Source organism: Panthera onca, chromosome E2, assembly GCF_046562875.1.
Source record: "Panthera onca isolate mPanOnc1 chromosome E2, mPanOnc1 haplotype 2, whole genome shotgun sequence".
NCBI lineage: Eukaryota > Metazoa > Chordata > Mammalia > Carnivora > Felidae > Panthera > Panthera onca.
The window spans coordinates 59,631,278-59,658,284 of record NC_138353.1 but is presented as its reverse complement, the minus strand read 5'-3'; the positions used below and the strand labels follow the sequence as shown (position 1 = coordinate 59,658,284).

Genomic DNA, 27,007 nt, shown 5'->3' with positions numbered 1-27,007 from the left:
GAATTCGCCCCTTTGCCCGCTGAGCCCATCAGGGCCCCTGAGAAGCGCAGGTGGGGAGCCCAGCCCGTGGGCCCGGCCCTCTCGGCTGCCCGCCCCGCCTGGGGGCCCACGGGGCGGAGGCTGAACACTCGCTCCTCTGTCCGCAGGCTGTTCTTCGTGGGGTCCAGGGAGGGCCATCTGCCTTCCGTCCTCTCCATGATCCACCCACGGCTCCTGACGCCCATGCCCTCCCTCGTGTTTACGGTAGGCAGGCTGTGCCGTCCAGAGTCCCGTCCTCCAGCCCCAGTCGAAATGGGAGACTGGCGCGTCCCTCGGGGCCCGCCTTGGGGGGCTCCCTGGCGGGAGGCCGCGCGTTCCCTCTACGTGAAGCCTGTCGCGGCTTCGCCCGGCGTCCGCTGGCTGCAGACGGGAGGTGGACGCTGAGACAGAGCCCCCCGACACCAGTGTTTTCTCACGTGCTTTCACCGAATGCCAAAGGGCACCGGATTCTTTCATTCCCGATACTACGCGTAGTGGCTGTAAAACAGAAAACCTCGGAACAGCCTGGAAGCGGGTGAGGAGAAGACTCTCCCAGGAGACCGCTGTTGACAGGCAGCTCCCTGAGCTGTGTGGGCGCCGTGCACTCACAGCATTTGCTTGCTCGACGAGATCACGTTGTGCGTTTTTCTTCAGCTCGTCCGACGTCTGCCTGTGCGGGTGCGCGCCGGGCAGTTAGTTCTCGGCCGCTACGGGACTGACCCCCCCCCCCCCCCGCCCCCCAGGCCATAGGGGAACCGCTCTCGTGCGGCTGGAGGTGCCTCTTCCCAGGTGGCTCGCCACACAGCCACAGGCAGGAGCACGCGCCACGTGTTCTGTGACCTGGGCTCAGAAGTCACCCCCGTCATTGCTGTGCTTTTCTGTGTTAGGAGTGCGAGCCCGTAGGCCCAGCGGACAGAGGGTTTAGGTCTGCCTCTCGGAGAGAGAAGGATCAAGTGATTGTTGGATGTGTTTTGGTTTTTTATTTATTGTATCTTGTCATTTTTTTTAACATTCATTTTTGAGAGGGAGAGACAGAGCGTGAGCAGGGGAGGGGCAGAGAGAGAGGGAGAAGCAGAATCCAAAGCAGGCTCCGGCTCCGAGCTGTCAGCACAGAGCCCGACGCGGGGCTGGAACCCACGAACCGCGAGATCGTGACCTGAGCTGAAGTCGGACGCTTCACCGACCGAGCCACCCCGGCACCCCCGGACGTGTTTTAAAACACTGCAGGGTTTAGTCTCAGTATTGAAACCGCCACGTGGTGGTCACGGCCAGGGTGCGCCACGTTTGTTTAAACGACCCCATAGTGAGCCAGTGACGCCGCGGCGAGGGCGGGGTTGGGCCTCCCCTTCTGCTCCCCGTGGCGCGTCTGTCTCTTCCGCAAGATCCAGGCGCCGTCACTGTTTTCCCATTTGCTCCTGCCTCTGCTCTTGGAGAACTCACGTGTTGTCCAGACCGGGCCTTCCCTTCGGAGCCAGAGCGAGCAGGTGTGGTTTCCCCGCGTCGTTCCGGCTGTCCTGCTCACCGCGTCCCCGTTTCTCTGCTTGCAGTGCATCATGACCCTCCTGTACGCCTTCTCTAGAGACATTTTCTCCGTCATCAACTTCTTCAGCTTCTTCAACTGGCTCTGCGTGGCCCTGGCCATCATCGGCATGCTGTGGCTTCGCTACAAGAAGCCCGAGCTGGAGCGGCCCATCAAGGTGAGGGCCTGGCCACTGGGGGGTCGGCACGGCCCGGGGCCGGTCGGGGGGTTGGCAGTCACGCGCCTGAGAAACAAGGTCTGAGTGTCCGTCAGAGCCCTGGGCTGGGAACCAGGTGGTTCTGTGCCTGTGGCTTGTGGCCGGGCCGGCCGCTGTCCCTCGCTGAGTCTCTGTCTTCCCTCGGCAAGCCAGGGGTCGGGGCCCCTTGTCCGGAGCGTTCTGGTAAGGATCGAGCCAGATAAACGTGGACGTGCTTGTCCGCTAGACCGAGAGTGACTGTTCCTTGGGAATCTCTTAAGTGCTGACACGTGAATGCAGGTGCTGGGGGTTCATCAAAGGATAAAACTGACCCCCTGAGTCTCTGGCCCCCTAGAGCTTCTGTTAACGTGGGAGAAGCAGCACACGAGAACCTGAGTGCCAGGGGGGCGGATGGCCCTGACTGGCCTGGGGCCGTGTGGAACAGCATGTCTGGGGAGGAGTAGGCACCAGGGCGGGAAGGGGAGGGGGAGGCCAGGCAGGGTGGAGGCGGAACTGGGGCCCCCCCCCCCCGAGGTCCGCCTGTCCATGGCGCCTGCCCCGGCCTCGCCCTGCCCGGGAGAAAGCCGGGTGCCGGCCCGGCCTGAGGCGGGCGCTCTGCCACCTTGTCACTTTCCCAGGGGTGACCTGGTTTCTCCTAAAAGGGGGACCAGAAGGCTGGGCCCCTGCTGAGCCCCGACACTCACATCGTGGCCAGCTGGTGGCAGCTCCCGTCCCTCGTCCTCTTTGTGGTGGCGTGTGGGCCTGCCTGGCAGTCGGCACCTGTCCGTGAGCCTCCTCCCTGGCTCCCCGCCCAGCGGTCCTGCAGAGGCCAGCGGGGTCCAGGAAGGGTTCTTCCGGGGGGAGGGGGACCCGGGAACCTCAGTGCCCTGGGCCATCTTGGCCCTTGCGTGTGGTGGGCTCTGATTCTTTGTCAGCCGGGACAAGGGGTGGCCGCTGTCCTCGAGTTAGGCAGGGCCCATGGTGGGGGTCTCCTGCGGCGTGAGGATGAGCTTGCCCAGCAGAGGGCACGGGGAGGCAGAATCGGGACAGGCGCCCCACCCCCACCCCCTCCGGGCTGTGGGCGGGTCTGTGGGCGGGTCTGTGGCTCCTTTGCCTTGAGCTCTGCGGGTGGGCTGTCTGCCCCCTGCTGTGCAAACCGCGGCTCAGCCTGTCCACAAAGGGCCCTCTGAGAAGGCAGGTGCTGCCGTGTTATTAGCGGGTAGCCGCTCTGGGTGACGGCGGGAGGGGTGCCGGGCCAGGGTCTCCACCCTGCGACGTGGGAACCGGTGAGGCCGACCTTCCCTGACCTCGGGAAGCCTCCAGGGACCAAGCTGGTTGTCGCCTGTCAGGGCCCCCTGTGCTTAGAGCAGTCCTCGCCAGGCGCCGCGTGCGGAGGGTCAGGGTCGGGGAGGGGGACCGAGGCGAGGTCCCCACGGTCAGGAGCCCCCACCTCGCGCGAGGCCGGCTCCGAAAACCAGTGCAGGCCGCGGCCGGGCAGAAGCTGGAGCGGCCCCAGAGGTCGGAGCCCTTCTCAGCTGGGGCGGGGGCTGGGGTGCAGCGTGTGCCCTGGGGGTCCCAAGGGGGGGGGGGTGCCTCCAGCAGGGGCTCGGGGGACACGGTGCTTTCCCCCGGGGTGGACGGGACTCGTGACGCAGCGGGCAGTGGGAGGTGTGGGAAGGGAGTGCCTGGCGTCAGCTCCCTCCCCGTCCCCGTCCCCAGGTGAACCTGGCCCTCCCAGTGTTCTTCATCCTGGCCTGCCTGTTCCTGATCGCCGTGTCCTTCTGGAAGACCCCCGTGGAGTGTGGCATCGGCTTCACCATCATCCTCAGTGGCCTGCCCGTCTACTACTTCGGGGTCTGGTGGAAAAACAAGCCCAAGTGGCTTCTCCGTGGCATCTGTGAGTATCGTTGGGCCGCAGCCGGGGCGCCCCTCGTCCCCACCCGGGGGCCCGCCGCCCCCTCCCCCCGCCCCCCGCCCCAGAGTAGGGCCATTTGGTGCTCTGACCTAACCCCACTGTCCAGGAGCAGTGGAGCGCGCGTGATGTCCCCAGGTCCCGGGGTCGGCCAGCGTAGGAGAGATGCATCCCTGGCGGGGGGGCCCATGGAAACAGCAGGGTTCGGGCCCCGGGACGTGGGTGGCAGTGACGTTTAGCGCACGTGGTCCGGGGCTAAGACGCTCAGCTCGGCAGCAGCTAATCTCAGAACAAGGGATTCCAGAAAACCAGGCTGCCTTTGACGAGCGATGAAATCCCTCCGTCTGTCTCCGGCTTGAACACAGCTGGCTGACCCAGAAAGGCAGGGGAGGAGAACGCAGGGTCCCTGCACCGCCGTCCTGGGTGCGATTGACAGGCCAGCTTCAGGACCCTGTACTGAAACAGCCTGTACCGTGGCGGGTCCCTGGAGGAGTCAGGCGGTCTGCAGGCCTGTGCCACCATCACCACGTGCCCGTGGGCCCTTGCGCGCTCTCATCGGCGCCCGCCCGCCGTCGCGTTGGTGAAGCTTTGCTTCCAGTCTAGACCACCGGCTCCCGGTCGGTCATCTTTCACCGCCCCACGCGCCCAGGGCAGGAACCCCTCCGTCCTGATGTCAACACCCACCCAGGATCAGTGCTCCCGGAGTCTGTGGTGGCAGGTGTCCATCGGGCTCCAGCCCCTCTGCGGGACCACAGGCTAGCCTCGGAGGAGGAGGGCATGCCCCAGCCCTCCAGCAGCGGGCCCTGCGCCCCATTGTGGTTCCTCATAACCCTGGGCTCTGAAAGCGAGGTGAGGGGTGGGGCCGGCCCCTGCCTGTTGCCAGGTTCCTTGGCCACCCCAGCCGGGTGTGCAGGCTGGCACCCAGCGGCAGGGAGGCCGCACAGCGGGAAGGTTCACGTAGGAAGGTGGCCACTCTTGCGGCTTTGGACGGCGTGGCCACGGAGGGGCAGGGGGAGCCGCGGCCCACATCACGCGGGTGCCCCCCCAGCCTAACTCCGCTATCCCCTCCCCCCACCAGTTTCCACGACGGTCCTTTGCCAGAAGCTCATGCAAGTGGTGCCCCAGGAGACGTAGGCGAGAAGGGCCGAGAAGCTGCCGGAAAGAAACGCACAAAGATCGTGACAAAACAACTCACCTCGAAAAGCGACTCTAGTCCTGTCATCCAGGCAGCTCAGCTGAGCGCCCCACACCGTCCCTCCGCCGGGTCAGGGGGCCGGGGCCATAGTAAAAACTGGTACGAATCTAGTCCCAGAAAGTGAACTTCCACCCTTACCTCCGTGAGCGGTGGACCGAGGAGAGGCCGGGCCCCTGGCGCCCCGCGGACCGTTGGCCACGTTGGGCCCTTCTCCTTCCCACCTTGGTTTATTTGTATTATTTTTTTAACTTAAGTTTTAGGTCAAGTTGACAACACCACGATGCTTAGTTTCTAAAGAACTGAGGGGGAGCGGGGAGAGTTTCCCCTCACGCCCCCCACAGCACGATTGCCTCAGAGGGACCAGGTCGTTTGCGGAGCGCGACCCTTGGCCCGGTCTCGGTGCAGGCTCCCGGGAAGGGAGGGATTCTGAGCACCGGACACTCCAGTCCCACGAACAGAGCGCCCAACACTCCGGCCTCGCCGCGTGGACCTCAGAGCTGCACTGACAGACGGCGGCCCAGACCACACGCTTAGCTTTTTTTGTCATCGCTTGTTGTCGTAGATGTAGTGACTTAGCGAAAACGAATCTCGGGACTTAGGTCTCTTTGCCTTAAAGACCCAAGGGTAGATTTCCTCTCCCGTCCCCAGAAGAGAGAAGAGAAAGTCACTAGAACAGCGGCCTTCAGAGAGTGACACTGGCCCCAGCTCCACACAAGGCTGGTCCCGAGCCCGGTGTCTGCTGTAGGTGGGGGCCTCCGACAGAGGTCACGAGCAGCTGGACGGTCCCTGAGCTGAGCCGCCACCGGTGTGCACTACCCGGGATGTGGCTCAGAGCCAGCTCCCGGCCAGACCCCAACACCCGGGATGCACTGGGCTTCCGACCTCGTACGTCCCGCCCTGGACGCCAGCCTCGGCAACGGCAGCACCATGGCAGGACTCAGGCGTCTTCTGTGCCCGCCGGACATGGGCCGTGGGTGGCACCGCCTCCAGCCCGCTCTGCATCCAGCATCAGAACCGGGCTGTAGCTTTTTCAGGCAAGGCCCCAGACTCGGAATCTTCTAGAACCGACCAGACGAGAAAGGCAGACACTGTGACCCCTCGTGGGCTTCCCAGCCGGGGAGTCCCTCAAGGCAGCCGCCTCCCAGCCGGGGCCTGAAGAACCGACCTCACGGGCTGGGCGGCACCCCAGCCAACTGCCTGGCCCCGGCCCCGGCCCCGGCCCCCTCCTGCACGGCCGGGCCCTCTTCACCGCTCTGACTGCTGCTCCGGAGACTTCTGTCTTTGTGGTTCCCAAGGCGCCTTCCCCAGGGGCAGCAGCTGGGGCCCGGCCAGTGTGTCCTACTCTGGCTGGCGGCCCCGGGTTACTGCTGTGTGAGGGCAGGGAGCACTGCCCTCCAGGGTCATGCATCTCCCGCCAGACCCCCATCTTAGGCCCCGGGTGGCTCTGCTTGGTCCCTGACTGCTGACCACCTCCCCAGGGGCGCGCTGAGCTGAGCCCTCAGGCGCCCGGAGGCTGAGAAGTGGGCCGGGCGGCCATTCCTCCTGCTTGGGGGCTGAGCACAGTGCTGGCTCTGGGGGGACGCAGGGGGCTGGGGGGCGGGTGTGGGGAACTGGGGCAGTGTTGCCTTGCGGGGGTGGACTGGGGGCCCGGGGACCCTGTCTCACACAGGCGGCACTGGAGGGGGGGTGCTGGAGGGGGCCCCGGGAGGTCACAGGTAGTTCTGACATGCGACTGTCCCCGCATCGGTCTGGCACATCTGCTGTGAAGGGGGGTCGGAGCCCAGGCTGCAGTTCCTGGAGCTGTGCCCCCCCCCACTCGGCCCAGGGACCCCCTCAGAAGGCGGGGACCACCCAGGCGCCATGCAAGCCCGCAGACTACACGGCGCCTCTGTGGTGACCTTCCAGGCGGGACAGGGACTCTGTCCCACCACCCTACTGACAGGTGCCCCCGAGCGCTCCCCATTTGTCAGGCTTCGTTTGTTTTAAACCAAACCCTGTCATAACCATGAGCGTTTGTTAGCGGTTCTGCTGTTTGATCCTGTCCGACGTGTCGCTAATTTGCAGGGTGCTGTTGGCAGTATGTCTATTTATTTGCGGGGTCGATGGCCTTGCTGCTTCACAGTGTTCCCGCTGTCTCGTGTCCCTGTTGGCGTCGCGGCCACGTCAGCCCGGCCGGGACACCTGCCGCGTAACGGTGTCGCTTCACGTCTCTTTCTCTTTTCCCGTTAATGGCTAACCTGTTGTGCTGGGCTGGTTCAGGGTGGGGAGTTGGGGGCTTTTCGTTTGTTTTTTAAAGAAAACCGATCAGAATCTTAAGTGCTGCGGGTGGTTTTCTGTGTCCTGTTCCCAGCGCCACATTCTGGGTGTAGGGAGGGGCCTGGGCATTCTCCCCACAGATGGGGGTGACCACACACCCCTTGGCCCACCTCATTCGTTCGCTCATTCATTCATTCACCGACAGGGCCTCCTTGGGGCCGGCAGAGCAGGAGGCCAGACGTGGGGGCCGTGGGCCCTGCCTCGGGATGTGTGGTGAAGGCCGGGCAGGAGACAGGCTGGGCGAGAGTCGAGGTCGGCCTCTTGGAGGGGCTGCTGGAGTCCGGATGGAGGAGACCCCGAGGCGGGGAGAGCACCACGGGGAGGCACGTGTAGCTGGGGGTCGGGAGGGAGGGCGGCCCCCGGTGGAGCGGGGCCGAGAGCCACGGTGACACAGGCCCACGGACGGCACTCACTCAGTTCCGACAAACTCCGTTCGGAGCGTCAGCGTTCGAACGGGGCCTTGAGGACCGGCGGGACGGGGGTCTGCCGGGCCGGAAAGGGTGTTTTGGGGCAGCCGCAGCCTGTGCCTCGGTGGATGAGGCAGGACTGTCCGCAACAGCTGCCTTGTGAGCCCAGGTCAGGGGCACAAGGGCACGAAAGACTGGGACTGCGGGTTCGGGTGCTCCGTGAAGGGAGCACCTGCTCCATCCCGCGGACAGGGGGCCCACCAGAGGGAGGGGGTGCTGCCTGTGGCCCCGAAAGCCGCCGGGCGCGGGTCCCCGGTGCTGCCACCGAGAACACCGGGACCACCACGGCCCAACCACACGCGGGCTCCCTACGCACCGAACCCCAGAGCCGAGCGGCCTAGGGGACCCCGCTACACCCCTGCTGGACACCCTCCCCCCCCTGCCCCCGGGGGCCTGGTGCCCACGACTGTTCTCACTCCTGCCCAAGTACCGGGCCACCCCGCTGTCTGCTCCCGGGAGCCCAGCTGCACTCGCACAGGAGTCCTGCTTCTGTCCCAGGGAGGCACGTGGGAAACCTCGTTGTGACTGTTCCGTGGCCCCAGCCCAGGGGCAGCTGCCCTTTCTCTGTTGTTGATGAAATAGGGTCCTGACGCTGTAAAGGACAGTTCTCAAACCTCCCATGGGGAACAGCCACACACCAGCAGTCCGGCTCTCCCTGTGAGGGGTGGGCAGAGAGAGAAGGTGGGAGAGAGGGAGACGGGGGAGAGGGAGGGGTGGAGCAGGGAGAGAGATGTCCACGAGGCAGGGCACCTACTCAGCCACCGTGCCAGGAGAGGAACGTGTTTGCAGGAGCGGCGGGGAGGTTGTGGGGTGCCGGCTGCCACAGGAGACCCCTCGTGGCCCCCCAGTTTCTAGAAAATCCTGCCAGGCTCACCGAATTCACCAGGTGCTCGTCTGGAGAGCCCGTGAGGGGGTGGGCTGGGTCAGGCCAGCGACAGCGAAACCCGCACCATTGCCCATGCGATTAGCCGGATGCACCGGGAGTACAGGGTTTCGGTGGCCGCAGGAAGAGGGGTCAGGCAAGTGGATTGGGGATTCCGAGCACAGCTGGAGGGGATGGGACATCTGGGCCAGGTGACAGAGCTCAGGAGCCCCAGGGTGTCACAAGGACCCCGGGGAGGGGGCGGTACGACCGCCCGGAGCTCCCCCTGCGCGTGCACCTGCCCCCAGCTGAGGCCCTTTCTGAGCCCCCTGAATACAGGAACTTGTGTGGCCTCCAGAGTCCAAATCCTCGGCCCCCTCCGGACCAGCCCCTGCACATGGGGAAGGAGGGAGGGGCCCCGGGCCTGGAGCCCAAGTCCTTGGGCGCTCTCCCCAGTGAAAGCAGGCAGGCCCTCTCCCCTGCATGCACGCGGGCTGTGCACACTAGACGGGTCTGCGCCCCGGAAGTCCTGCGTGCCCGCACGCCAAGCAGGCCAAGGGCGGCCCTCTGGACTTCTCGGGGTCCAGTTCAGGCAAGACCCGGATCTTACTCTTTTATCCAAAGAGTGATTTAATCCTGCAAGTAGGAGCTCGACGATGTAATTAAAGTAAAAAAAAAATGCAAGAACACACACAGCCCTGGGGGCGAGTGGACAGCTGACAAAGCATGTCTCCACCAGTTCCGCTGGAGAACGAATCCTGTCCGGATCAAAGAGGGCACGGAAGGCTCCAGAAGCTCTCTCTCCCTCCGCGGCCTCTGTGCAGGCTGGCTGCAGAGCGGCACGTGGCCCCGGGGAAGGCCCGTCCCCCCTGGGGCCCCAAGGCAAGGCATGGCTCTGTCCCTGCCCTCCTGGTGGTCCCTGCAAGCCGCCCCTGTGCGCCAGAGCCCCAGCCAGTCCCGCCCACCCCCCCGGGGGGAGGCCGCTTGCAAAAGCCGCGTGGGGGGCTCCTGGGCAAGGAGGCGGTCAGGCCCATGATGTGAGGCTCGAACCCCCAGGCTGGCCGGGCCACTCTCCCGTCTTGATGAACCACCCGCACTTCGGTGGACAAGCACGAAGCTGACTTCTCTCGTCAGTGAATGCGTCCCCAGCGTTTCCGAAGGGCCACGGTTTGCCCTCCTGGACAGCCGGGGGAGCGGGAGGGTGTCCCTGGACGAGACTGCCACCCCTCCCTGTTCTCTCACTGGCACTTCTCCGGGCCTTGATGGCCGCGTGGACGCTCCGCCTCGCCCTCAAAGAGCCACATCGTGGGCTGGGGGCCGAGTCCGGCCTTCTTCCACTTGAGCTGTTCCTGTTTGATTCTGGGCTCCGCTCGGTCCCTTGAGGACGGTGTGGATCCCACAGGGGGGAATTTGTCAAATAAAACCCAAGTCTGGACTGAGTAAGGAGACTTTATTTGGAAGGGGTAGGCTGTCACTGTTGGGAGACAATGCTGTTCTGACTGTGAACCTGTAGGCACCGGGCTGGGCGCGGTGTGTGTGTGTGTGGTTGGGGGGGGGGGTCTTCCTACAATCATCTTAGACATCCCCCCCCCCCCCCGCCCCGGAGCTAAGGGAAGGGTCCGGGGTGGGCGTGGGGGGAGGGCGGCCGGGTGGGGCGCTGCTAGAGGAGTGTCCCCCCCCCCCCCCCAAGAGGCCGGGCTGCTGGCTCGCCCTGAGCGGCACCAGGGTCGGGGGTCTTGGGAGGCCGGGAGGCCGGACCACGGCTTGGTTAGTGGGCATTTTGTTCCAGTGGATCCGTGGGGTAGGGCGGCTGCTCTCGTCGCTGCCGGGGCGCAGAGGCAGTTTGAGGGCCCGCGTCGGGCCTGTCACGGGTGAGGGTCTCCAGTCCCAGGGGCGGGGGCTTCTTGGCAGTGAGCCGCTTCCGGAACACGGAGGGGGAGGGCTTGTCAACCTTGGCTCTTCTCCCGGGTGGCGGGGCTCGCGGAGCCCCAGCGGCGTCCGGATGAGGACGGGGCGTGTGTTCTGTACCCTCCCACGGTGTCCCCTGCCAGCCCCCCCTCACGGGGCCCCACGCGTGGAGACCCTGGCCTCACTTTCCTCCCTTTGTGGGGGCTCCTGCTGGCCACGGGGCACGCGGTCTCAGTGAACTTCCTGTCCGCGCGGGGGGACGCATCCGTCCAGTGAACCCACGCATGTGCGGAGTTCCCGGTGTGACGAGTGTGGAGACGCAGGTGCCCCGCAGGGAAGCAGGAAACGGGCGCGGAGGCCGCCTGGTCTGTCCCCTGTGTCTTCAGTGCCCGCAGGCAGCTGGTTGTGGGAAGGGGAGCAGGATGCGGCGGGGACGACGGACCCCCGGGGGGAGCCTGTCCTGACCCCCGCGGTGGCGGTGACGGCACAGCCAGGCGAGTGTGCCCGAAACCACCAGGTTGTCCCCCGTACGTGGTACATCGTGTGGCCTGCGAACAGTGCGAACCACTTCGCCGAGCCAGCGAGGTGCAAACCTTGGACGGGACGTGCCACTGTTTCACTGAAGGGGGGGGAGAGCGTACAAACGTATTTCCCTGACGACAGAGCATCTCTGGGCGAGTCTTGTGGAGGTCAGTCACCTTGGGATCCCCTAGATCGGGAACCCCGGTACCTGGGGATGTGGCAGCAAAAGGGATTTTTGCCGTGTGCCCTTTTTTCCTTTTGTGTCTTGAATCGCAAGGACGACTCACTCCCTCACAAAAACGGTACTTTAAAATTTTTTTAATGTTTATTTTTGAGAGAGAGAGAGAGAGAGAGAGAGAGAGAGAGAGAGAGACAGCGAGTGGGGAGGGGCAGAGAGAGAGGGAGACACAGAATCCGAAGCAGGCTCCAGGCTCCGAGCTGTCAGCACAGAGCCCGACGCGGGGCTCGAACCCACGGACTGCGAGATCATGACCTGAGCGCCCCCAACAGCGCTCTCAACAGCACAGTATTATTAACTGTAGTCACCCTGCTGTACGATATGCATCGCCAAGATTGACTTATTTTAGAACTGGAAATTCGTACCTTTTTTTTTTTTAAATGTTTATCTTAGGGAGAGAGAGAGACAGATTGAGCGAGCAGGGTAGGGGCAGAGAGAGGGGGAGACACAGAATCCGAAGCAGGCTCCAGGCTCCGAGCTGTCAGCACAGAGCCTGACGTGGGGCTCGAACCCACAGACTGTGAAATCATGACCTGAGCCGAAGTCGGACGCTCAACCGACTGAGCCACCCAGGCGCCCCACAGAAACAGTACTTTTTAAATTAGCTTTTACAAATCGCCAGGCCGTCTGGGACGCGCCGTGCCCCCAGGGTTTGTGCCCTTTTCGACATGGTTTTGCAGTGCACACTGGGTGCTATGCTGCCTGGCATCCGCCTCGATCTTGCTGTGGGTTTTCCGCGTGGCCCGCCGACCGCAGGTCCCACCCCCCACGTGAGGACGGGGCATTGGCACCCCTTCCTCGCCAGCTCCCGCCGTGGGCTCCCCGCCCGTCGACGGCTGGACGTGATGCTCACGGGGCCCCAGTGTAATGCCGGGTGAGGGGCAAGGGACTCTCGTGTCTTGTCAGAGACCTCAGGCTCGTGAGAAACATGTCAGCAGTTACACATTCGCAGGGTCCCAGAAGTCACTGGCCGCCTGGAGCCATCCTCCTGCCTTCTGGGACCTGGTGCCTCAGCAGAGGCTCTGAGAGCCCATTAAGGGGCCAGGTGCGTCTGAGACATCAGCTGGTCGATGGTGCACCTCGGCCTCCGTCTGGACAAGGCCTCCTCGGGAGGAGGGTCAGGGGACCTCTCGTGACCTTACTACCGCCCCCAGGAGAGGGTTCTGAAACTCCCGCTGGGATTGCCTTTGGGGCTCCACACCCAGAGGCCACACCTCCTGTCCCTGGCATCCTCCACCCTTTCCCTGAGGGGATGACCGGGTTTGCTCCTGCAGGGCTGGGTCACTGCGATTTGATTTGATGTGATTTGGTTTGATGGGCTTAGCAACATGACAAAGACAGCCCAAGGAACCAGCTGTGTCCCCAGGCTACTGTGAGTTAGGATCACAAAGGGCTGCACCAGGGCCATTTTACAGATGGAGAAACAGAGGCAGAGAGCGTGAGCACCGGAGTGGGAGCCCCTCAGTCTGCTGAGAGCATGAACCCCGTCAGGATTTTGTCCTCTCTACCAAACACAAACGATCTGATTGTTTTCGCTAATTACATGTTATTCACTAGGTGATATATGCAAATGTCCACGGCGCAAAGGGTCCCAGGTCTGTACAAAAGCGCGTGTCCCGCCCCCTCCCCGGTTCTCTTCCCGGGCTTCTGGGGGGAGGGCGGGGAGGGGTGATAATGAACTGGTAGTAATTGATAAGGGAACACAGCACACGCCCTCCCCCCGCCCAGGGGAGTATGTGAGATGGTCCTTGGACTCTCCCAGCTACCCCAGAACACAGGAAAGGGGTTTCAGGGCTTGCCATGGTGATGGGGGAGACTAAGGCAAATGAAAAATTAAATTCCCTTGCTGCCTACAGCCCACTGACGAGTCCTTGAAGCCGGCAATGACCTCCCTCTGGGAGCTCAGCTGCCTCCGTGATGACACTTTGCTGGGGGCAGAAGGGCATCTTAGCTTAACATCATCCAACCTCCCAACCTGAGGATCCTGTAAGTCAACTCCTTTATCTCAACTGACCCAAGATACACGCTGGCGGTCCTACTCCAAGCTTATGGCCCCTGATATACATCGGAAGGTCTCGTGACTGAGGTTTTATTAAATGGTAATAAATGGCGTTTCCCTAGCAACAGCGAGCCCTTCAAGGTCCTGGAAACCTTGCTTCCAAAATTCCTTAGAGACTTACTCTATCTCTGCCCCGCTCCCAACCTGAGGGGATGTAATGAGTCACCCGTCACGACCCCAGGGCAGCTCTTCCTGCCCACGGGTCCTGTCCCCCGTGCTTTAATAAAATCGCTTTAATAAAATCGCCTTTTTGCACCAAGGATTCTTTCTTGGCCGTCAGCTCTGGTCCACACCCCCATCACCCCTAAACTTCATCAGTAATGGGCTTAAGCAGCGGGCTTAGATGGGTGCATTCGAGGGTACACGCAGAAAGAACTGGAAAGTGCTCTCACCTATGGAAGGCTGGAAGGAGAAGGGTGGGGACCACCCGAGTTGCTCTCTGGGAAAGGGGAGGCCTCACAAACCCCCGCAGGAAAGTCGTCCGGGCCTGGGAAACCTCCAGAGCCCATTCTGGAAGGATAATGTGTGAGCTGTCACAAAGGGAGGTGACCACTGGGGCCGGAGGCTCTCTGGAAATACCCATCGGGCTGGCCTGGGTTTTTTGGGGGGCCTGGGATCGGCTGGGCTGGCAGAGCAGTGCAGGCGTCTGGTAAGGCTTCCTGGATCCTCGTGCCCCAAAGACGGAAAGACCGGCTGCGGGTTCGTGCCGCCGTGTGAGCCAGAGGCACCGAGCGCATCCCCGTCCGTCTTCGGGGCGCCGGCACCTGGGGCTCGGCCACAGGCTTCTGCCCTGAGCCCTGTTTGCTCACCGCCTCTACCCTCGACGCAAGTAAACATGTGCCAGGTTCCAGGAGCAAACTCGTAAAGGACACGATGCAATGCCTGCTGCTCCCACTCCTTCAGGGCTCCCAGGACACATCTGCCACCTGCCTCCTTTTCCAAACTTTGTTGAACCGCCTCCCCCTTGCGTCCCGTCCTTGGTGGCCTTCTTCTTCTTTTTTTAATCTTTTAAGTTTATTTTATTTCTTTTGAGAGAGAGAGAGGGAGAGGGAAAGAAAACAAGTGGGGGGAGGGGCCGAGAGAGGGAGAGAGAGAGAGGATCGGGGCTCAAACTCATGAACTGCGAGATCGTGACCTGAGCCGGGATCAAGAGTGAGAAGTTCAGCAGATTGCGGCACCCAGATGCTCCCCCGCCGATGGCCTTCTTTTATTTCTAGAACATTCTGTGCCTGGGACACACCTCAGGGTTTTTGCACATGCTGTGTCCTCACTGAGCCACTCTTCCCTGCCTCCTCGCCTACTCACTGCCACTCCCCTCCCACCTGCGGGGCGTATTGTGGCTGCTCCCTGTACACAGAGCCCTCTCTCCACCCCTCGAGGTTTACGGGATCTTGTGAATGGCCTTTGGCTTCTTTTCCTCGCTCACCTGTAAGAACATTTTCTGGAGATTCCTGGAGACGCTTAGCTGGAAGCGGGAGAGGGGGACGAGCTGTCCTGTCGGCCTTTCCGGGGTCTGAGAGGGTCTGGGCCCACCCCTCTCCAGCTATGCAACTCATTGCTCCCCTCTCAGAGCCTCTGTTTACCCACCTGTGATGTGGGTGTGCCAGGTGTATCCACCCGTCTCCTAGGTGGTAAGGGTTAAGGGAAGTGGCCCATGCTGCATCCTTCCTCCCCCTGTCCACTCCAGGAACCCCTTCCCTTCCAGGAGCCTGAGGCCACTGCCAGCTGCAGGGGACACAGTGGCCCAGGGGCACACGCACACCCCTTCCCAGCACCTGCTTCAGGAGCAGTGTGCGCGCGCGGCTCGATGAGCCCTGCGGGAGAAGCGCGGCGGCCCCGGGGAAGGCTCCTGGCAGAGGCGGTTCCCTTCCCCCCGGACGCGGCTGAGCACAGCAGGGCAGGGAGGCCAGCCCACACGCAGGGGGGGAGCCCAGAGGAGTGGAGGGTGGGGGGAGCCCTCCCTCTGGGCTCCAGTTGCGGTAGAGACCAACTGAGCTCCTCCTGCGGCTTCCCTGCTGGACGCGGCAGGGTCCCCAACCCAAGACCCCCGGGGGTGGCCTGCAGCACGCCGGCCATGCTGAGGGCACGAGGCAGGTGCACCGTCCTGTGTGAAAGCTCCCGCCGCCTCCAGGAGCCTCCCGGGATGACAGTGCTGGCGCCTGGCTTAGTCCCGGCTGCGGGAGTGGGCGCCGTCTGGCACGGCCCAGGGGCCCCGTCAGGCCTGGGTCTCGCCTTCCCAGGGTGGCTGCTGGCCGCTCCCCGCAGGGCTCCCCCAGACTTGCCCTTGGCCGGAGGGTCCACTTGCCTATCTGCAGGTGACCGGCGTCCTCTGCTGGCTGGACGTGTTCCGAGGCCAATCCGCCCCGCCTTGGGACAATTCCTGCAGCCGTCCCAGCCCCAGGCTCCCGTGGGGTCGGCCAAGGCCTCTGTCATGACCGCACGCAGCTGGGTGTCCCCTCTGCCCAGTGGGGCCACCCCAGTCAGCCCCCACCTCACACCTCTGGCTCGGAGCCTGCCTTCGGGGAGCCCACGCCAGGCCGCGGGACAAAGGGGAGGTGGTCTGTCCCCTTGCCCCCTCTCTCCTCTCTGTCTTCACTAGAACTCTGGTTCCGTCGTGCCCGTGAGGAGTCCGAAGAAGCCCAGGGAGTCTGGGGGCTGATAAAAACGGTGTTCCCAATACCACCCCCAGGGCAAAGCAGGAGGGCCGAGAATCCCTGGCCTCTCTGGACACTGGAGCTGGCCACTAGCTGACTCCTGCTGCCTTCCTTTGGCCCCAGAGGAAACTGTCTCTCACCAAACGCAGGGAACTCGGGACCACCGCTGGGAACCTCCCAGACGACAGAACCCGCTTCCGCGGGCGTCCCGACACACGCGTTCCGCGAGGCCTGCGGGCCGGGGATCCGGGGGACCTCAGCGACTCTCGTGAGAGGAACCACCCTCTGCCGTCCCAGCAGTCGGGACTGTTTCAGTCCAGCTCTGCGTGTGCTTCTCACGGCTCCGCGGGCGGCGAAAACGCCGTGCAGAGACGTCTCCCCTGGGTCACCGTGCCTCCTGACCCCTCCCCACGCCCTACTTTCTCTCCGTGGTCCTCATCGCTCTTGGCTAAGAGGACGCGAGGCGCCCACCATCAACGGCGTTCCTCATTTTCACGCTTTGCTCTGCGAAGGGGCGTAAACGAGTTCAGCCCCTCTGGAAACGTTCAGGCAGTGTTTCCCAGGGCCTGTGACTCAGCGGCCCCCCTCGCGGGTGTGTGTCCACCTGAGAGGCGTGTGCACACGCACCCCGGGGCGTGTGCGAGGATGTTGGCAGCCGTGCTGGTCCCAGCGACCCACACTGGGAACCGCCCACAAGTCCGTGAATCCCAGAAAGGAGAAAGGTGGCCACACGCTGGGATAACAGACACTGGTGAGGGGGATGGGCCGTGGCCAAGCATGGCCACGTGGGGAGGTTCCACGGACCCACGTCCGGGCGAGAGAAGGCTGCACCCAGACCCTCCTGCCGCCTGCTCCTGTTCTCGGGACGTCTGAAACTCGGGGCATGATCAGTGAGTGTGCACGGCAGGTGGTAGTGATGCTTCGTGTCAGTGTCCTGGGGCCGCAGGAACACGTCCACACAGACAGCAGACATGCTCTTGAACAGCAGACATTTATCCCCTCGTCGTTCTGGAGGGCGAGGCGTCTGCAGGGCCGAGTGCCCCCCGAAGCTCCAGGGCGGGGTCCTTCCTGCCTCTTCCACCTCCTGGTGGCTCCAGGTGTCCCCTGGCTGGTGGCCACGCCCCTCAAGTCCCCGCCTCTGCCTTCACGAGGTCTCTCCGTGAGTCTGTGTCCAGATCTCCCTGTCCTCACGAGGATGGCAGCCACTGGGTTTATGGCCCACCCTTCTCCAGCATGGCCTCACTGGATCGCAGTTTCATCTGCAAAGCCCCTGTTTCCAAATGAGGCCACGTTCCGTGGTTCCAGTAGACGTGAACTGGGCAGGGGATGTCATTCACCTCTGCATATGCTCGAAGCAGGGCTGAGACAGGTGAGTTCCGGAAGCAGCTTCGTGTGCAGGTGGCGTTCTGGTTCCGGTTCCACGGCAGTGACCTCGTGACCGCCATCGAGCCGCGCACGCCGAGGATCTGAGCAGCGTATGGAGTGCGCGTGACCCTTTCGTAACCCGTTTACATTAAAGAAGAGGGTGGTGAGGAAGCAAACAAGGACAATACAGATCTGTTCATTCCACGGACACGAGCGCGTCTCGTCGCCTTTCTGGGGCTGCTCTAACAAATGGCCCCAAAACCGGTGGCTTAGACAGAACTTTATCGTCTGGCGGTCCCGGAGACCAGAAGTCTGACACAGCGCTGCTGGGACTAACGTCCAGGTATCCGTAAAGCTGGTTCCTTCCGGAAGCCCTGGGTAGGATCCGTTTCTTGGCCTTCCCCAGCTTCTGGAAGGCCCCTGCGTTCCTTGGCTTGTGGCCCCTCCTCCGTGTGCAAAGCCATCGGCATGGCATCTTGCTCCTCTGTGACCGACCGCCCCTCTCTTGTGAGGACACTGTGCCAGTGTGGATGCCCCAGGACCATCTCCCCCCCCTCAAGGTCCTGAACTGAATCACATCTGCAAAGTCCCTTGTGCTCTGTAACATACTCACAACTTCCAGGGATTAGGACGTGGACGTGCCGGGGGCTGTCAGTCTGCCGGCCTCTTACGTACCATGTGGCCTCAGACAGAGAAGGGGAGTCTGGATGGGTGAGCCACACCCAGGCTGAGCCAGCACCCCAACCTGACCCCCGAGCCCAAGGTGGGTCTTGGTGGTGAGGATATGTCACTCCACAAATTGTGGAGCCACCAGGGGCTTTAAAAGCCAGGATTTGGGACACCTGGGTGGCTCCGTCGCTTAAGAGGCTGACTTCAGCTCAGATCTTGGTCTTGTGGTTTGTGGGTTCGAGCTCCGCGGCGGGCTCTGTGCTGACAGCTCAGAGCCTGGAGCCTGCTTCAGATTCTGGGTCTCCCTCTTTCTCTCTGCCCCTCCCCACTCACCCTCTGTCTCTCTCTATGTCAAAAACAAATAAACATTAAAAAAATTAAAAAAAAAAAAAAGGATGGGTGCCTGGGTGGCTCAGGCAGTTAAGCGTCTGACCTAAGCTCAGGTCATGATCTAACAGTCTGTGGGTTCAAGGCTTGCCTCGGGCTCTGTGCTGACGGCTCGGAGCCTGGAGCCTGCTTCACATTCTGTGTCTCCCTCTCTCTCTGCCCCTTTTCCCTGCTCACACTGTGTCTCTCTCTGTCTCTCAAAGATAAATGAACGTTAAACAATTTTTAAAAATAAAAAATAAGGGGCACCTGGGTGGCGCAGTCGGTTAAGCGTCCGACTTCAGCCAGGTCACGATCTCACGGTCCGTGAGTTCGAGCCCCGCGTCGGGCTCTGGGCTGATGGCTCGGAGCCTGGAGCCTGTTTCCGATTCTGTGTCTCCCTCTCTCTCTGTCCCTCCCCCGTTCATGCTCTGTCTCTCTCTGTCCCAAAAATAAAATAAACGTTGAAAAAAAAAAAAATTTAAAAAAAAAAATAAAAAATAAAAGCCAGGATGCAGCATGGTGCTTGGTGGGACTGTTCCAGAACAGATTCAGATGCTGGTCGTGGCCGTGGAGGATCGGGATGAAGCCATTACAAAGCGTTTAAATGGTCCCTACGAGAAGACGTGAAGATATGTGATGTTGTGACGGCGAGAACATCCAGGGTCTCCTGCTTATAAATAACTCTCTCTATTGGAACCGGGCCTCGGACTCGTCTTGACCCAGGATGTCCTCCCTCCCCCTTGGCACGGCTATGGGTGAAGTCGGCCTGGTGGAAAATGCCGGGAAATGAATCCGCTATAAACAGACCTTTGCTTGAAAAGGGAGCCTGAGGAGGGGTGGCGTTTTTCCTCGTGTGCAAGGGACCCGCCGGGAAGGGGCTCCGGGCAGGCCAACCCCCGCCCACCACAGAGACTGTCCCCGTCAGGAGCTGCATTCCGCACATGTGGTCAGGTGCATCAGTGAGACCGAGCAAGGTGCTTCTGTGCCCTCGGTGGAGAAAGGGTATGGCCCAAAGGTCTCTGTATTCGCGCCCTGGGGCCGCGGTAACAAAGGACCGCAAACAGAAGGCGTAACCCCAGACAGAGCGTGTTGGCTCCTGCTCTGGAGGCAGAAGTGTGAGGTGAAGGCGTCCACAGGGCCACCACCGCGCTCCCTCGGGAGGCTCCGGGGCGAGCCTTCCAGCCACCGTCGGCTGTGGTGGCTCCACGACCCTTGGCTCCCAGCCACGTCCCTCCACCTGTGGCCGCGGTCCTCCCGTGGCTCCTCCCGTGTTTCTGTGTCTCTGTGTGTGTTTCCTGTCTCTCTGATCAGGACGTCTCCTTGGATTTAGGGCCCATCTGAATCCAGGATGATCTCATCTTGAGATTCTTACCCGATTACACGGGCAGTGTCCCCATTTTCAGATAAGGGTCGCATTCTGACGCCCTGAGTGGATGTGAACTTCTTCTCGGGAGGGCACCGGTCAAACCGCGCCCCCCCCCCCCCAGACTCCAGGGGACCCTTTGCCGACACCGACCCTGGCCTCTCCCCCAGAGTGAACACTTCCAAACTTGTCCACGAGCATTCCGTGGCATTTGGTGAAATGTCCGCCGATGGGCCCACCCAGAAACCGGAACCCGATGTGGCGTGCGTGGGGGGGGGGCGGGGGGTGAAGCTGGGACGTCAGGGAACGTGACCGCAAACCCCATCTAGACCAGAATCTTTAAACATTGGGGCCAGGTGACCCTCCCTGCAAACAACCCCCAACGGGTGGTGGATAAAGCACACGGTCCCGGCCAGCGAGGAGGAGGAGGAGGCTGAGAGGGGCCCTGCGGGAGCCTCCTGTGCCCCAGACATGAGGGTGGCCTCCTGTGGGCTGACAAGTGTGGGAGCTCTAGGCTCCCTGCAGGGCTGACCTTGCTCCCCAAGTGACATTCCAGCAGCTTCCATTTCTGGATCAACGTCGATCAGGTGATTTGGTTACAGAGCCACAGGCCCACACAGAAACGGTGGGCCAGGCTGCCTCTGACGGGGGCTCGTGTGCTGGACCACCTCACGCCGTCACAGGGTGCCGCGTCCCCCACCCCACCCCAATGTCACACTTAAAATAAGCCCCCAGGTAAGCAAGGCCCCCCGGGGGGGGGGGGCGGGGCGGGGGGCTGCAGCCAGCAGGAGGCGGGAGCTCCGGCAGGTGGGGCAGAGCCGGCTCAGCTGGGGCTGCTCTGCCCCACCCCTCCCCGCACCTGTCGCCCCTCTTCACGCCGCGTGGGCCACACGTGCTCAGCGAGGCCTCTTCCTAAAGGGACTTCTGACCCCGCAGAGTCACCCTCACCGCCGTTATCAGAGCGCAATGATCTCGCCCAGGTATTTTCCCTGTTCCGTCTGTAGAATAAACCGCTGGGAGCAGGGGTCGGAGGGGGGAGCCCAGCGCGGAGCCGGCTCGAGGGGTGCGGGTGGACCTAACTCTCCCAGATGTGCGAGCGAGCGAGCGACCGTTCCGCCGTGATTCCAAGCCACGCCGTGGGGCCCTCGGCCTAGGGATGCCCGTCCAGCCACGCCCAGCGCTCTGTCCTGCTTTGTCCCGGCCCAGGCGCCTGTCACCCCAGAAGAGTCAGGGGTGCGGTTCCCACGCCACTGCCCTGTCCGTGGCTTGGAGTGGCTCGGCTCCTCTACAGTGGCTGTGGGCTGACCCGTGTCCCCCTGAAAGGCGGCCACGTCCTGATCCCCGATACCCGTGTATGGGGCCTTATTCGGAAATAGGGTCCTCGCAGGTGTCATCGAGTTCCGATGAACTCATGCTGGAGTAGGGTCGGGGCTCTGAGACACAGACCCCGAGGGCCGTGCGAGGTCAGGGGCAGAGGTGGAGGACGTGGCCACAGAAGAGGGTCACCTGGGGTCCCCAGGGGCTGGAAGAGGCAGGAAGGACCCTCCCCCGGAGCCTTTGGAGGCAGTGTGGCCCTGCCACACCTTGCACTCAGACTCCGGCCTCCAGACTGGGAGAAAGTAATCTCTGTTGTTCTGAGCTGCCCTACCTGTGGCCCTTTGCCACAGTGGCCCCAGGCCACTCCTGGAACGCTGCTCACTAGGTTCTGGAAAGCTGGCTGCCCCTTGCTTCGGCAGCCCTGCAGATCGGAGGGGGCCTCCCCGCGTTCTGGGGCTCCCTCACCCCCTGTGAGGTGCTGTGCTCGGAGCGAGCCTGCCCTCGGCGTCCCCGTCACAGCCCTGGGGCCAGACAAGCTCCAGCTGCTTCCGTGATGAGGGATGAGGACCACGCTTCTCGTGGTCCGTGGGCTCCGCGAGTCCCTGCTTGGTGCCGCCGTGGGATGTGGGGCTGCGGCGGCTGTCGGGAGGGGGCCGCACCTGTTGCTGCGTGGGCTGGAGGAAGCTGCGGGTTCCCACCCCCCGAGCCGGCCTCTCCTCAGCAAACGGGTCTAGGAAGGACGCCACGCCGAGTCCACCATCTCCTGAGGCTGGAGGGTGCGGGGCATCTGTGTCCCGGGGCCACGGCAAAAGTGACCACAGCCTGGGGTCTTAACAACAGAAATCTGTCCTCTGCCAGCTCTGGAGGCCAGAGTCCACAATGGAGGCGTCTCAGGGCCGCACTCCCTCCAAAGGCTCCGGGGGGTAGGTCCTTCCTGCCTCTCCCAGCTCTTGGTGGCCCCAGGCCCTTGGCTATGACCGAGTGCCTCCAGTCTCTGTCTTTGTCTCTAATATAATGAACTCCAGTCACTGGATTTGGGGCTGCTCTGATCCAGAATAACCTCATCTAAGCTTAACTAATCGCACCTGCAAAGACCCTCTTTCCAAATAAGGTGGCATCTGAGTTTCTGGTGGAGGGTACGTTTTGGGAAGGGAGTCACTGTGTCACCCACAACGGGGGGCTACAGGTGACATTCGTAACCAGCTCCTCCTGGCGTATCTGTTCGCTGGGGTCACCGAGTCCCTCTTGAGCCCTGCACAACCCTGCGGGAGCCCATCGTGGGTGTGGACCAGCCCCCTGACCTTGTGGGGCCTGGCCCTCTCCTCGTTTCCATGTGGGTGCCTTTTTCCAATGGGGCTAATAATCTGTCCGGCAGGAGGATTAAGTGAGTGCCTGTATTCACAGGAGACAGCAGATGGCTGGTCAACTCGTTGATACAGCGGTTTTTGTAGGCGTCCGTGAGTCTGTCTCGGCTGGAGATGTGCTGACTCCTGCCCGCAGTGTCTTCAGCACAAGCCGCTGCTCAGAGGATAGGGGGTGGGAAGTGGCAAAGACCGCCTGGCCCCAGGGCTCGCCCCCAAGTCCCCGGTGCTTCGCAAGGGTGAGGCAGGAGGGTTTCCTCGGGGAATTCGGTGCCGGGGCCTCAGGGACTCCCTGTCCTGCGTGTGCGCACTGCCCGTGCCCCCTGAAGCCGGCGCCTGTCATCTCGCGTAGACTGCTCCTGTCTGGGAGGGGATCGGGGCACCTGATGTTCCAGGGTCTGGGCTCAGCCTCAAGCACGAAGCCATCCCAGCCCCTTCTTCCCCGGTGTCTCTTTTTAAAGGATTATTATTATTATTATTATTATTAATGTTTATTTATTTTTGAGAGAGAGAGAGAGAGAGAGAGAGACAGAGCACAACTGGGGGAGGGGCAGAGAGAGAGGGAGACACAATCCAAAGCAGGCTCCAGGCTCTGAGCCATCAGCACAGAGCCTGACGCGGGGCTCGAACCCACAGACCGCGAGATCATGACCCGAGCCGAAGTCAGATGCTCAACTGACTGAGCCACCCAGACACCCCTAAAGGATTATTTTTTTTAGTTGCGGTAAAATTCGCACAACCTAAGTCCGACCACTTTAAAGTGTACGATTCGGTGGCATTTAGTAAATTCACAGTCGTGTACAACCACCACCTCTGTCTGGTTCCAGAACATTCTCCTCCCCGAGAAACATGCCCCGTAGCCATCAGCAGTCATGCCCGTGCCCTACCCCAGCCTGGGCAACACCGTCTAGTTCCTGTCTCCGTGGACCCGTCTGTCCTCGACACTTCATAGAAATCCGATAGTATGCGGCCTCCGGTGACTGGCTTGTGTCACTGACCATGTTTTCGAGGTGGATCCCTGCGAATGCCAGCACTTTGTTCCTCTTCGTGGCTGCATACTGTTCCACGGTGCGGGTCTGATGTCTTTTGGTCCATTTGTCCATGGACGGACATTGTCGTTTCCACTCTTCGCCGTTGTGAACAGTGCTGGTTTGAACGCCAACTTTCACCGCTTTGGGGTACACACCGGGGAGTGGAATCGCTGGGTCACCCGACTTTCCTTTGACCCGATGGAAGGTTTCAACCCCCTCTCAGTGCCGGCTCACCTGAGCTGTTTCCTCAAGGCTCCCCCAGCCCCTGACTTGCTGGGGAGGGCCTCATTCCCAGGCTAGCGGCCCGCGGTCAGTGGGGTGTAGGGCGTCCTTGCTGAAGCACAGACCGGTGCCTCAGAGGCGATCCCCAGAGGCGACTCGGGATCACAGACCCTGTGTGAAATGACGCTGAATTGTGTAGCGAGAAGCTTCCGCCCCCATCAGGTGTGGACCCCCGTGATTTTCCTTCTCTGTGTCCATAGACCTGGTTCCTATCCTTTGACAGTCAGAGAACCTGCTGGCCCCCTGATGTGGTATTTTGTTACATTGTATTTGTTTTTACGCTTACCTTGGATTTGTGGCTGGTTTTCCCATTAGGTGAGTCTTTTTAAAGAGAAATAGTGAGTACGAGAACAGTGATGGGGAGACCACGAGATGAAAGGTTTGAGACACTCCGGGCATCAGTCACATGGGACCAGGAGGTGGAGATGTGGGTGTTGCCTCAGCCTCCCTCTTCCTTTCCCTGTCTTCCTTCCTTTCCTTCTTTCTATAAAATTAAACACAATGAAGCAAGGCACTTGGTGAGTTCAGACAAACACATACGCTTGGTAAACCAACACCCCATGAAGATAGAAAACGTTACTAGAAAGTGTTCTGGAGCACAGATTCCTGGTCAGACCTGCGGGATTCCGGTTTGCCAAGGCTTGGGCAGAATCCTGGGGTCCGGAGTTTAAGGGGCTCCTGGAAGGAGCCATGGGGGAGCCAGCTGGGAGGTGCCGGGTTGGGGTCAGGGTCTGAAAGCCCAACCTGGAACTCGTTCCCGGGTCCCGTCCCTCCCTCCTCGCCCGCCATGCTGTCTTCTGCCCCGGCCCCCTCGAGTGTGCATCCTTGGCCAGGTGGGCAGTGTGATGTCACTTGAGCAGGTGCACATCGTGACTTAGGGAGCTGGGCCCTGCCTGAGGCGCCACAGAGGGTGCACAAGGGACAGCTGGGGGCTGGCTGGACCCACTGACGCTTTATTTTCAAACAATTTGCATCCACATTTAAAAATGAGGAAATAGGGGTGCCTGGGTGGCGCAGTCGGTTAAGCGTCCGACTTCAGCCAGGTGACGATCTCGCGGTCCGTGAGTTCGAGCCCCGCGTCAGGCTCTGGGCTGATGGCTCGGAGCCTGGAGCCTGTTTCCGATTCTGTGTCTCCCTCTCTCTCTGCCCCTCCCCCGTTCATGCTCTGTCTCTCTCTGTCCCAAAAATAAATTTAAAAAACGTTGAAAAAAAAATTTTTTTAAATGAGGAAATAGCAGATTTAAAAAAAAAACAAAAACAAAAACCAAATTTCTGACTTCTCTTTAAAAAAAAAAAATTCAAAAATGTAGCAGTTTGAGGCTATAGTCTGCAGGCGCCTGAAGAGGCTGGAGCCTCCCGGCAGCTGCCCCGTCTCTCTAAGCCGCCCAGGCGCCGAACCACTGCCTCCACCTGCCCGTTCAAGTCCCTTCTCTTCTGGTCTGGCCCCTGGAGGCATGTGCGATTTCAACTCCTGCCCATATAAAAACCATCCCCAAGAAGACAGCAATCCGTACAAGGCCACCGGGTTGATGAAACCCTGGGTTGTGTAACACGCGGCCCGGGTCCAAGCATCCCCCGCGGCCCCGGGCCCTCCTGGAGCCAGCAGCACAGAGACTGTGGGAGTAAAAGGTCCGGAGAGAAAGGGCAGGGGCAGGGGGATGCACCGGCTGCTTTCGGACGGTTTGCCCGGTGGGTCTGGGATCACAAGTGAACAGCCCAGGTGCCAAGGGCAGACGTGAGAAGCGGGAGGAACGGACGACAGCTCCTTTTGCCTCCAAGCCGGTTTCTCACGGGGCGCTGTGGACATCTGGGGCCAGGTCATTCTTTGTGGATGTCTGTGTTGGGGGCCCGACCTGTGCTTTGAAGGATGTTGGACAGCACCGCTGACCTGGACCCTCTAGAAGCCAGTAGCCACCGCCCCCTCCCCCCCACCCCGCAAACTGTGATGAACAGAATGTCTCCAGACACGGCCAAACATCCCCCAGCTTGAGAACCAACCCCAGAGGCCACTCGGGGGCCCGGCCGTTGACCAGAGCTGGCCCGGGGGGCGGGGTGGGCTCTTTGCCGTCCCGGCCGGGGGGGTGGGGGGCAGAGTGTCCCCGTTTGCACGTTCCCGCTCTGACACAGTGACCCCAAGGCTGCGTCCTATCAACAGGCAGGTGGCGGCATCTCACTCCCAGATCCCCTGCCCTCCCCGCCCCCCATCGGTGACTCACAGCCCCAGGTGAGGGCGGGGCAGCGTCAGAGCAACTGCTGGGAGCATCTGGCCAACCGCGACCCAACTGCCACCTCCACTTACGCAAGTGCCAGCCTGCGCGGAGGAGGCTGAGCGCCTTCTGTTGGGAAAGAAACCCCCGGGGCACGTTCGTTTCCTCGCCTCAGTGAACCCGGGAGCCAGGTGGATGCACCGACAGTCTTCACTCCACCCCTCATGCAAAACGCCGGCTGATGCAAGAGGTTCCAGGATTGCTCTGCTCCCCGCAACTGGGAAACGCCGCTTGAGGGGGAAGCAGGCCTGCAAACCGCAGGTGACTTGTTAAAAAAAAAAAACCACCGCCAGCTTGTGGCAGAAGGGACCTAGTGGGGCTCGAGAGGGACCCACAAAAACGGGACAAACGCTGCGGGCACAGAAGGCAGAAAGGAAAGTCAGTGCCCGTGTCTCCCCACACCCACTGCGAGAGCCATGTGGGGGGTGGGGGTGGGGCCTGCGAGGAGGGACAATGGCCCCTAGAGGGACAGGAACGCATCCCCAGTCTTCACAGGCCTGAGCAATGGGAGTTTTCTGGCCAGGGCTGCGGGGAGGCTCTGAGGCCTGGAACGCAGTTGGGGGAGGTGTGGGCACATGGTGGCTGCAGACCAGGGGGCCCGGCGGCCTTGACACTGTGTTTGCCCAGCACCCTCCTCTCCGTGCTCAGCTTCACATTGCGTAGGGGCTCGCCACCCCCAGGAGGAGGAGACGGTGACAGCGGTCAGGAAGCTGTGCCCTTTCTCGCAGGGTTTCACGTCACCACACGGACGACATTCAGGGCTGGTAATTCTCGGGGGTGGGGCGCAGGGCCTTTGCATCACTGATGCACGATGTTGAGCAGATCCGCCTGCCAGGTGCCCTGGTACCCCCTCCCCATACTGACAAGCAAAGATGTCATCGAATGTCACCAAGTGTCCCCTGGGAGGCACAGTTGACCCCAGTTGAGTGCCAGCCCCAGGGCCCCCATGCTGAGCGAATCCCCAGGAATTGTCCTCCCCTCCTCCTGTCCCTCCAGCCCCCAGCTCTGCCTTAGGCCCACCACGCCCATGCCTCCCTGTCCCTCGGCCTCCTTGCAGGCCTCCCTGCCTCCACTTCTGTCCCACCTCTGCCGGGCTGGGCTCCAGGGAAGGCCTCTC

General features: G+C 61.9%; 1 protein-coding gene and 1 long non-coding RNA gene across 4 annotated transcripts in view; one reads left to right on the top strand and one right to left on the bottom strand.

Annotated features, from left to right (window-relative positions):
- SLC7A5 (solute carrier family 7 member 5) overlaps window positions 1-7,156 on the top strand; it is a 32,745-nt gene extending 25,589 nt beyond the window's left edge. Inside the window, exons 7-10 of the mRNA XM_081791585.1 lie at window positions 147-243; window positions 1,566-1,715; window positions 3,453-3,630; window positions 4,724-7,156. Coding sequence (XP_081647711.1) covers window positions 147-243; window positions 1,566-1,715; window positions 3,453-3,630; window positions 4,724-4,779 — 481 coding nt within the window. The 3' untranslated portion in view covers window positions 4,780-7,156. The remainder of the gene's footprint in view (window positions 1-146; window positions 244-1,565; window positions 1,716-3,452; window positions 3,631-4,723) is intronic.
- A 15,673-nt stretch (window positions 7,157-22,829) lies between these two features.
- Window positions 22,830-26,092, bottom strand: LOC145713248 (uncharacterized). Of its 3 annotated transcripts, XR_014136293.1 has the most exons (3): window positions 25,622-25,803; window positions 23,910-24,107; window positions 22,830-23,734 (listed from the first exon to the last, which is right to left on the bottom strand). It is a non-coding gene; the product is annotated as an uncharacterized LOC145713248 (long non-coding RNA). The 3 variants fall into 3 exon arrangements; XR_014136294.1 differs by lacking the exon at window positions 25,622-25,803 and adding an exon at window positions 25,923-26,092 and having other exon boundaries at window positions 22,830-24,107; XR_014136292.1 differs by having other exon boundaries at window positions 22,830-24,107.
- Between the last annotated feature and the right edge of the window lie 915 nt (window positions 26,093-27,007).